At 45.6% G+C, this 10,833-nt stretch overlaps 1 protein-coding gene and 1 non-coding gene across 5 annotated transcripts; both read left to right on the top strand.

The window, feature by feature from the left end:
• Nucleotides 1-325: 325 nt before the first annotated feature.
• On the top strand, nt 326-4,771 carry HSPA8 (heat shock protein family A (Hsp70) member 8). Of its 4 annotated transcripts, none has more exons than XM_025355677.1 (7): nt 326-597; nt 1,317-1,526; nt 1,844-2,049; nt 2,361-2,513; nt 2,601-3,156; nt 3,378-3,644; nt 4,433-4,771. In XM_025355677.1, the coding sequence occupies exons 2-7, from the start codon at nt 1,322-1,324 to the stop codon at nt 4,525-4,527; spliced, it is 1,482 nt and encodes a 493-aa protein (XP_025211462.1). In that variant the 5' UTR covers nt 326-597; nt 1,317-1,321; the 3' UTR covers nt 4,528-4,771. The 4 variants fall into 4 exon arrangements, with proteins under 4 accessions (XP_025211462.1, XP_025211459.1, XP_025211460.1 ...); XM_025355674.1 differs by having other exon boundaries at nt 3,378-4,012; nt 4,342-4,771; XM_025355678.1 differs by having other exon boundaries at nt 528-597; nt 1,388-1,526; nt 3,378-4,012; nt 4,342-4,771.
• Nucleotides 3,211-3,298, top strand: LOC112607546. The gene has a single exon (XR_003115866.1). It is a non-coding gene; the product is annotated as a small nucleolar RNA SNORD14 (small nucleolar RNA).
• Nucleotides 4,772-10,833: the final 6,062 nt, after the last annotated feature.

Here is a 10,833-nt window from a genome sequence, read left to right as displayed (position 1 = left end):
TCCTCCCCGGCTCCCGCGCCCGAACCCCTCCCTTCAGGCCCCGCGCGATTCCTCCCCCAGTTCTGTGCGGGCCAAGAGCGCGGCAAGCGCCGCTGTCATTGGTTGGTTCCAAGTTTTGCCCGCCCCTCTTCTTCCACCTTTTTCCGCCCCCTCCTGCCCGCGCAAGCTGGGGGCGCATGCGTAGAGGCGGACGCTCCCCTCCCCCGCCCGGGGTAACTGAGGACTCCCGCGCGCGGGCTGTCTGCGCCCCACCCTCCCTTTCCCCGGAGCCGTCCGGAGAGCGGGGGCGAGCTTGAAAGTTCCAGAACGCTGCGGTGAGTGCGTTATCGCGAGGCGGAGCGCGGTGGGGTGGGTGCGGAAGGGGGCGAGGCCCGAGGAGTGGAGCCGGGCTTGTGATTGGGTCTTGTAAGGGCAGCCTGGCGTCTATTGGCCGGGGAAGCCGTAATGGCAGGCAGCAGGGGCGGGCCCCTTCTGGAAGGTTCTGAGATAGGGTATAAGAGGGAGGGTGGCGGGCGGAAACCGGTCTCATTGAACTCGCCTGCAGCTCCGGGGGCTCCTGTGACTTTTGTCTTTATCGGAGCCAGGCCTACACGCCAGGTAAAGGTTCTGCTCGAGAGTTGGGTTATGGGTCTGGGAGCGTGCACTTTCCACACTGACCGGTTGACCTTGTTGCGGCTTGGAGAGTTCTGAGAATTTTGTCGAGGCGAGTGTGCGGCCGCTTCCACTGGCTTAAAGGGCCTCAGTTTTCGGTGGGGTGGCAGCGGCGCTTGGTTGCAGCCGGCAGGACAGAAATATAGGAGTTGGGCCGCAGCCCCAGGGGAGCCTGGGAGACGCCCGGCGACCGCGTGGCAGGGGAGGGTTGCCGCATCGCCTACTCTGGGAAGTGGAGCGAGGGTTTTCTTTATCTCGTTTCCTTGTATAGTCCGGTCCCACCATGGTTCTTCAAAGCCGTACTTGGCGTGCTTCCAATATGGGGGTGCATTCCGGATCAGTGAAAACCCCAGTTGACTCTCGGGGACCCTGGCACCTGGCGAGGGAGATGGGATAGATACGGCTCAGTTCCAGGTTAAGACCACGTGCTCAGCAACGCCCCAGGCCCTCTGGTGGGTGGTTCATCCAGGGTGTGCTTGGCAGCGGTTGGCACGGCAACCCGGACTGCAGCACTAGTTCTGAACCTTTGGTGTGCTTAAACAAGAGGTGATGGTCACTACTTCTTGGTAGTGGCCATATCTTTTTCCTGGTTACGCGTTGTTTTAAGGGATGAGGGAAATATTTTGATTAACTGGATTTTTAAACCGGATTTTTCTTTTTTTCAGCAACCATGTCCAAGGGACCTGCAGTTGGTATTGATCTTGGCACCACCTACTCTTGTGTGGGTGTTTTCCAGCACGGAAAAGTAGAGATAATTGCCAATGATCAGGGAAACCGAACCACTCCAAGCTATGTTGCCTTTACGGACACTGAACGGTTGATCGGTGACGCTGCAAAGAATCAAGTTGCAATGAACCCCACCAACACAGTTTTTGGTGAGCTACTAATTTTAAATGACAGAACAAATTTAACAGGTCTAGGAAGCAGAACAGTTTATGAAATGTGAGGGGGGAGCTTTTTGTTTTTTGAAAAATGAGCTGAAACTTGTTCTCAAGTCTGTTACAAAACGGGTTATAGAAACCTTTCAGGCTGAAAATCTAGATAATGTAGGATGTCAAAATTTGAACCTTTGCTACCTATATGGTAGTTGAATTCACCTACCTATGAACTTCGGCATTTGAGTAATCATGGACTTGGGTTTTATCAGAAGAGGTATGAAATTGAAAGTGTTTTCATTTGATACCTTTTACAGATGCCAAACGTCTGATTGGACGCAGATTTGATGATGCTGTTGTCCAGTCTGATATGAAGCATTGGCCCTTCATGGTGGTGAATGATGCTGGCAGGCCCAAGGTCCAAGTAGAATATAAGGGAGAGACCAAAAGCTTCTATCCAGAGGAGGTATCCTCAATGGTTCTGACAAAGATGAAGGAAATTGCAGAAGCCTATCTTGGGAAGGTGAGGTTTGTTTTTCAGTATGTTTTTCAGCATTCTGGAGTAGTTAAAAGCCTGTTGACTCCAGTGGGGCACTGGCACCTGGTGAGGAAGGGGAACAGATGGGGCGCAGCTCTGGGTTAAGACCACGTGCACTGCCCCCAGGGTCTTTGGGAGGCTGGGTCAACACCAGAAACCAGTGAATCTTGACAATTAGTAATTTACATTTTTGGGGGGTGCTCCAGCAGTTTTTGTTTCACCAGCATTAATCCATTTGCTGGAGTTTGTGTATCTAAGTATAATAGTTTGATCTGTGGTCTCTTCCTTATTCGTAGACTGTTACCAATGCTGTGGTCACAGTGCCAGCTTATTTTAATGACTCTCAGCGTCAGGCTACCAAAGATGCTGGAACTATTGCTGGTCTCAATGTACTTAGAATTATTAATGAGCCAACTGCTGCTGCTATTGCTTACGGCTTAGACAAAAAGGTATGTACCATTTGTGATGCAGAGTCCAGATTATTTTAAGATTAATTTGATTGTCAGAAATTTAAATAAGATTGTTTTCAACGGCAGGTTGGAGCAGAAAGAAACGTGCTTATCTTTGACCTGGGAGGTGGCACTTTCGATGTGTCAATCCTCACTATTGAGGATGGAATCTTTGAGGTCAAGTCTACAGCTGGAGACACCCACTTGGGTGGAGAAGATTTTGACAACCGAATGGTCAACCATTTTATTGCAGAGTTCAAGCGCAAGCATAAGAAGGACATCAGCGAGAACAAGAGAGCTGTAAGACGCCTTCGTACTGCTTGTGAACGTGCTAAGCGTACGCTCTCTTCCAGCACCCAGGCCAGTATTGAGATCGATTCTCTCTATGAAGGAATCGACTTCTATACCTCCATTACCCGTGCCCGATTTGAAGAATTGAATGCTGACCTGTTCCGTGGCACCCTGGACCCAGTAGAGAAAGCCCTTCGAGATGCCAAACTAGACAAGTCACAGATTCATGATATTGTCCTGGTTGGTGGTTCTACTCGTATCCCCAAGATTCAGAAGCTTCTCCAAGATTTCTTCAACGGAAAAGAACTGAATAAGAGCATCAACCCTGATGAAGCTGTTGCTTATGGTGCAGGTAACAAAAGTATCTCAACCCTAAAGGAAGGCAGGCAGGAGATGAGGCGGTGACTCGCTGTGATGAGTGATTGTTAAACATTCGTAGTTTCCACCAAAAGCTTGGCTAATGATGGCAACACCTTCCTTGGATGTCTGAGCGAGTGATAGTGGTTAAAACAGGAGCTATGCACTGGGTTTTTTTGTTTTAACTTTCTAACATTAACTTTTTTTCTTTGCTAGCTGTCCAGGCAGCCATCCTGTCTGGAGACAAGTCTGAAAATGTTCAAGATTTGTTGCTCTTGGATGTCACTCCTCTTTCCCTTGGTATTGAAACTGCTGGTGGAGTAATGACCGTCCTTATTAAGCGTAATACCACCATTCCTACCAAGCAGACACAGACCTTCACTACCTATTCTGACAACCAGCCTGGTGTGCTTATTCAGGTCTATGAAGGTGAGCGTGCCATGACCAAGGATAACAACCTGCTTGGCAAGTTTGAACTCACGGGCATACCTCCTGCACCCCGAGGTGTTCCTCAGATTGAAGTCACTTTTGACATTGATGCCAATGGTATCCTGAATGTCTCTGCTGTGGACAAGAGTACAGGAAAAGAGAATAAGATTACTATCACTAATGACAAGGGCCGTTTGAGCAAGGAAGACATTGAACGTATGGTCCAGGAAGCTGAGAAGTACAAAGCTGAAGATGAGAAGCAGAGGGACAAGGTATCATCCAAGAATTCACTTGAGTCCTATGCATTCAACATGAAAGCAACTGTCGAAGACGAGAAACTTCAAGGCAAGATTAACGATGAGGACAAACAGAAGATTTTGGACAAGTGTAATGAAATTATCAACTGGCTTGATAAGAATCAGGTTTGTGATTTTCCCCATCCCCCACTCAATGGAGGGAGAGGGGAAGGGGGATGGTAAAACCAAGCTTGAGCTGGATTTCAGTATAGGGTCACAATGATGAATGGTCCAAAACATTCGCGGTTTCCACCAGAATTCAAGGTGTTGGCAACTACCTTCCTTGGATGTCTGAGTGACCCCAAGATGTTAAGAATAAGGCCCTATTTTAATGTTGACAGTTGGCCATCTTGTAGGAGTTGGTGTCAGCGACTTAGCATCAGGTTGCATCAGGGTTAGAGAAAGGTTATTAATGTTACAAGAACTTGTAGTAATTCTTTTTTTCTCTTTCTCAGACTGCCGAGAAGGAAGAGTTTGAACATCAGCAGAAAGAGCTGGAGAAAGTTTGCAACCCCATCATCACCAAGCTGTACCAGAGTGCAGGAGGCATGCCAGGAGGAATGCCTGGGGGATTCCCTGGTGGTGGAGCTCCTCCTTCTGGTGGTGCTTCCTCAGGGCCCACTATTGAAGAGGTTGATTAAGCCAACCCAAGTATAGGTGTAGCATTGTTCCACACATTTAAAACATTTGAAGGACCTAAATTTGTAGCAAATTCTGTGGCAGTTTTAAAAAGTTAAGCTGCTATAGTAAGTTACTGGGCATTCTCAATACTTGAATATGGAACATGCACAGGGGAAGGAAATAACATTGCACTTTATAAACACTGTATTGTAAGTGGAAAATGCAATGTCTTAAATAAAACTATTTAAAATTGGCACCATAAAATTGTTTTGAGTCTTTAGTTTCCCAGGTCAGCTGCTGGGAGTATAGTAGTCTTAGGTGATTATGTGAATCTTACTAACTTCCCCCCTTCCTCTTAAACTAAGCTTGAGTTACAAGGGCTGGGTGGCAAGTTGCCCTTCAGAGCATTGTGGATAGTACGTTTTAGAATTGAGAGCTTTCAGAAGGGGAAGCATGAGAAATCAGATCTAGATCAAACTAACCTTAGTCCTTACATGGAGAGGAGGCAGAAAGCTGACTTAATGGTGTTTTGTAAACCTGTGTAATCCTGCCTAGGAGCAGAGGCTTACTTGCCTGGAGCTTTGTGCTAGATGACGAGTAAGAATTTAAGAGATCAGAACCAAATACTTGGGCAGTGAATGTTAAGCTACATGGCAGAGATAACTTTGAATCTCAATCTCTTGTATGAGCCACTGCCCTGTAGGTTTCAATTTCCTCTTCCTAAAATGATTGAGAGCGCCAGGGGGGATGGAGCTAATCTGCCACCTGATTCATTTGGGTCCCAACAGCGAATTGTGATAACCTAGGGGAGCAGGCTGTTAAGTGTCATTATGTAGGTGACAGATTTCAGTGGATTAGCTCATCTTTGCCAAAAAGCTAATTCGTGAAGGAGCTGCAGTTTTTCCCTTTGGTACTGAAGGTCTACTAATGTCTGGGTATTTCAATGGGAATTTATAGCACGATTTCATTCATACACTTCTCATTCCAAATTTTCTCCGTTAGAAAAAATGACAAGTAGCACACATTTTTACTTTTGTTGAAGGGTTTTTATTCTTGTTGCACGGGCTGGAGTGTGAATGGCACGATCTCATTGTATCTCATTAAGAGTGTAATGGTGCAACCCCTGTCCCCTAGTTCAAGGGATCCTCCTGCCTCAGCCTCCCGAATAGCCAGGATTATAGCCATGTGCCACCACGCCTGGCTAATTTGCATTTTTTAGTAGAGATGGGCTTTCTCCACGTTGTTCAGGCTGATCTCCCTACCTCAGGTGATGCGCCTGCCTCAGCCTTCCAAAACGCTGGGATTACAGGCGTGGGTCACCGCACCTGGCAGTAGTACACATTTTTGGCATGTTTCTTTGGGTGAGAATTTTACCTGGGCTTTAGTTTTCCTTAGGGGTGTGTGCTCACTTGTACAGGCTGGACTGGAACTGGCCCCAAGTGGTCACCCAGCCTTAGTTCCAAGTAGCTGGTTCTGCAAGCGTATGTTAATGCACATGGGCGTACCATGTATCTGAGATGGTTACAAACTTTTTGATGCCTTAACTCAAAACGAGACTAAAGGGTAAATAACACTTTTATCTTGTTTCACATGGAATCTTAATGTGGAAGGTTTTCAGTGGTAGCTGTTACTGCAAATTTTTGAACTTCAGGTTAATGTTAGCTGAAACATTAGTGAAACATGAAGTTAGAGGAGTAAATATGGCAATGTTTCCCCTATACAGATAACACCTTGTTGGACATGTATAATGTATAGTAAGGAATTGGGGCTTGGGAAGGTGGGAATATTTGCTAGGTTTTCTCAGTTATTTGTATTTTTTCATCTGTTTATAAACCAGAATGTGTTTATAGATGACACTGAGGCTCAGGTGGAGTACCCTTAATGTCATCACGTAGTCTAATCTGGGGAATTGGATTTTTTTTTTTGAGATAGCCTCCCTTACCCAGGCTGGAGTGCGGTAGTGCGATCTCACTGCAATGTTTGCCTCCCACCTTTGCATTCCCCCACCTTCCGAGTAGCTGGGACACCATGCCCAGCTAATTTTTATATTTTCTGTAGAGCGGGGGTTTTGCCATGATGTCCAGGCTAGTCTTGAATTTTTGACCTCAAACGATCTTACCGCCTTGACCTCCCAAACTGCTGGGATTACAAGTGTGAGCCACTGCGCCTGGCCTATTGTTTGTAATTAGGGTTCTGCTGTGGGCTAGTAGTTTAAAAAGCCAGTAAAGATGTTTAAACCATGTAAATGTCGAATTAGCTGTTTATTAGGTAAGCTTTAGAGGAAGAGAAGGTAACCATAGGGACAACAATGCCTACCACTTTCCATTCAATTTTGAGTTAATGGCATTTGCTTCTCCCCTTACTTGATTCTCCAAATAACCTTACAATGGAGGGATGGTGGATGCTCTGGCTGTGCATGCACAAATCTACACGGTGGCAAAATTTGCTTTTACAAGTTACTGTAAAGAGGTTTTAGTTGATAGAAGGAAACTCCATGACTTAGATGGTTGGTTCTGTCCCTGCTGCACAGGGCGCTACTGGATTGGGAAGACAGGCCAAAAAATTTAATCTCCAGGTCCAGTTTAGGAGTTTCTGCTGAACTTGGCAATATGATTATATTCTAAAATGTGTTTTTATTACTATAGCTTTTCAAGTTTCTATTTGACCTTATTAGATGTTTTTCTTTTCTTTTCTTTTTTTTTTTGGAGATGGAGTCTTGCTCTATCGCCCAGGCTGAAGTGCAGTGGTGCAGCTTGCTGCAGCCTCCACCTCCCAGGCTCAAGCAATTCTGCCTCAGTCTCCCGAGTAGCTGGGACTACAGGCGCACGCTGCCACGCCCAGCTAATGTTTTGTATTTTAGTAGAGATGGGGTTTCACCGTGTACCCAGGCTCAGTATCCTGAGTTCAGGCAATCTGCCCACCTCCCAAAGTGCTGGGATTACAAGCATAAGCCACCACGCCCAGCCCTTAATAGACTTCTAAGGGAATAATTGTCTAAAGCTATAGCAATAAATAGCAATAAATAACTTATAAGGGAATAATTGTCTAAAGCCATTGCAATAAAATTCTCCAACAATATTACTACAATATTTATGTTACATATAAAATTGATGACAATGCCCGTGAAAAGTCCTTTGTCCAAACAATGTTGAATACTTAAAATATTCTAGGCCTTAGGCTTTCAAAGGAAAAGTGAGTGGTCTTTTGGATTCCGTTAAGATTGGATGAAGTGGTTGTAAGAAATAGGAAACGCTGAGAATTTTCATTTCCGTGGGGCAATGTACTGATGTAAAGTCATCTTTGTCCACTAGATGGCAGTAGGTAGCTATGAAACTATCAAGAGTACGTAGTTGGCGGGGGGAAGCTGCTGTAACGTTGTGCTGTTGTGCTTTTCAGCTGGAAGCACAGTAAATAATGAAGAAAGTCAGTCCGAAATATCCACAATTGCCTTCCAGGCAAAGCATTCTTTTATTCTCTTTTTTTTTTTTTTTTTTTTGAGATGGAATTTCACTCTTGTTGCCCAGGCTGGAGTGCAATGGCAAGATCTTGGCTCACTGCAACCTCCACCTCCCAAGCTCAAGCAACTCTCCTTCCTCAGCCTCCGGAGTAGCTGGGATTACAGCCATGCGCCACCATGCCTGGCTGATTTTGTGTTTTTGGTAGAGACAGGGTTTCTCCATGTTGGTCAAGCTGCTCTCGAGCTCCCGACTTCAGGTGATCCACCCGCCTTGGCCTCCCAAAGTGCTGGGATTACAGGTGTGAGTCACTGCGCCCAGCCCAGCATTCTCAACTGAGCAAGTGCCCTGCTCAGGTGGGAGTAATGGCTTGAGTTGGGATCTCAGGATATTTGGGGGCTGGTTGTGGAGGGATGGGTAATACAGACAGGTTTAGAATACGGAGGGTGAGGTGAAGAAAAAGCTCAGAATATAGCCTTTCCTGATCCACACTGGCTAGTTTAAGTCCCCATGTTATTTCCCTCATCCCCCTGAACTGCTTCTGGGTTTCTCAACACACTCTGGTGAAATGCTTAAATTCCTCACCAAGTTCACCCAAGAAAGGAGAAACAGCTGTGTGCACACCTGTGTTCCCAGTGTCTGCCGCATAAGCAGCATATATTTGTCAAGTGAATGAATAAAAAGTGGTGGGTGGAGCAGGTACCCAAGAGAGTAGAATGTGCTCCCTTTGTGCTTTATAATAGTCTGCTCATGATCATCTCTCTTGGAAGAGTGGGAGAGTGGTTGCTGGATGAGCTCAGACTCTCTGTTCCTTGCAGGGTAGGGAGCCAACATTAGAGTTGCATGCAATAAGGAGAAAGTGATCAAACCTGGAGCAACTTTGGGTGAAGGAAAGTTGGCAATAACAGAATTGCCAAGATCTTGACTGGAATGAAGGTCCACTTGGTGTCTTCACATTGCCTCTGAGATCTGGGCACTATCTCAGACTGGGCACAGTGTAGCTAGTCTGCAGTATGAGAAGACTGTCAGGGCCTGCCTCGAGCAATGGGACCTCTGCTAGAACACTGGAGCACAGCACAGAACATTCAGAGCATGCAGCCAGCCCGATTTTTATTTTTTTTATTTATTTATTTATTTTTGAGACAGGGTCTTGCTCTGTCACTCAAGCTGGGATGCAGTGACATGATCACAGCTGACTGCAGTCTCTGCCTCCTGGGCTCAAGTGATCCTCTTCCTGAGCAGCTGGAACCACAAGCGCATGCCACCACACCCAGCTAATTTTGTACTTTTTTGTGTAGAGACGGGGTTTTGCCATGTTGCCAAGATAAACTCAAAGACACCATCAAGAAAGCGAAAGGGAAACCTATAAAACTAGATACACAAAAACAAAATATTTATAAATCACATATCTGATGAGGGACTGTTATCCCGAATACATTGAAAACACTCATAACTCAATAATAAAAAGACAACCCATTTTTTTAAATGGGCAAAATATCTGAATAGACACTTCTTCAACAAAGATAAACAAATAGGTAATAAGCACATGAAAAGATGCTCAACATTAGCCACCAGTGAAATGCAACTTATCACAGAGATATAATTTTTTTTTTTTTTTTTTTGAGACAGAGTCTCGCTCTGTCGCCCAGGCTGGAGTGCAGTGGCCGGATCTCAGCTCACTGCAAGCTCCGCCTCCTGGGTTTATGCCATTCTCCCGCCTCAGCCTCCTGAGTAGCTGGGATTACAGGCGCTCACCACCTCACCCAGCTAGTTTTTTGTATTTTTTAGTAGAGACGGGGTTTCACCGTGTTAGCCAGGATGGTCTCGATCTCCTGACCTCGTGATCCGCCCGTCTCGGCCTCCCAAAGTGCTGGGATTACAGGCTTGAGCCACCGCGCCCGGCCCAGAGATAGAATTTCTCCTACATTAGGATGTCTATAGAATCGCTTGAACCCAGGAAGCAGAGGTTTCAGTGAGCTGAGATCAAGCCACTGCACTCCAGCCTGGGCAACAGAGTGAGACTCTGTCTCAAAAAAAAAAAAAAAAAAAGGGAATTCAGTACTGATATGTGGTTCAACATAGATTAGCCTTAAAAATATTACGGTAAGTGAAAGAACCCAGTCACAAAAAAAAAACATATGATTCTATTTATATGAAATGTGCAGAATAGGAAATAAAATTAAGACAAAAAAGATTGATGGTTGCATAGGCTGAGGGGAAAAACAGTTGGGGAGAAATGCAGTGATAAAGGGTATGGGATATTTGTTTTGGGGTGATCAGATTGTTCTAAATTGATTGTGATGTGATGATTGCACAATTCTGTAAACCAAAAATATTGAATTATACCCTTTAGATGGGTGAATTGTGTGATCTCAATAAAGCTTTATATATATTAACTGAAAAAGAAAGAGGTGTAGGACTGGCTTCCCCTGCAAGGAGAAAAGAGAACGCAAGACAGAGACAGAGACAAAGGCCTACCATTGTAATTGGGAACATGGATGAGGAAGAACAATATTGCTCAGCTCAAAGCTGAGGTGGGTGGATTGCTTAAGGCCAGGAATTCAAGAGCAGCCTGGGCAACATGGCAAAATCCCATCTCTACTAAAATACAAAAATTAGCTGGGCATGGTGGCACATGCCCATGGTCCTAACTGCTTGGGAGACTGAGATAGGAGGATGGCTTGAACCCGGGAGGCAGAGGTTGCAGTGAGCTGAGATGGCGCCACTGCACTGCATCCTGGGCGACGGAGTGAGACTCTGTCCGCCCCCCAACTCCACAAAAAAGAAGGAAAAAGAAAAAATAATAAGATTCTTACTCTCAAAGAATGGAATAATCATGGCTGTGCTGAGTTTAGTGGGGTTTTTTATTTT

Source organism: Theropithecus gelada, chromosome 14 (assembly GCF_003255815.1).
Source record: "Theropithecus gelada isolate Dixy chromosome 14, Tgel_1.0, whole genome shotgun sequence".
Classification (NCBI taxonomy): Eukaryota; Metazoa; Chordata; class Mammalia; order Primates; family Cercopithecidae; genus Theropithecus; species Theropithecus gelada.
This window is presented reverse-complemented; position numbering and strand designations above follow the sequence as displayed.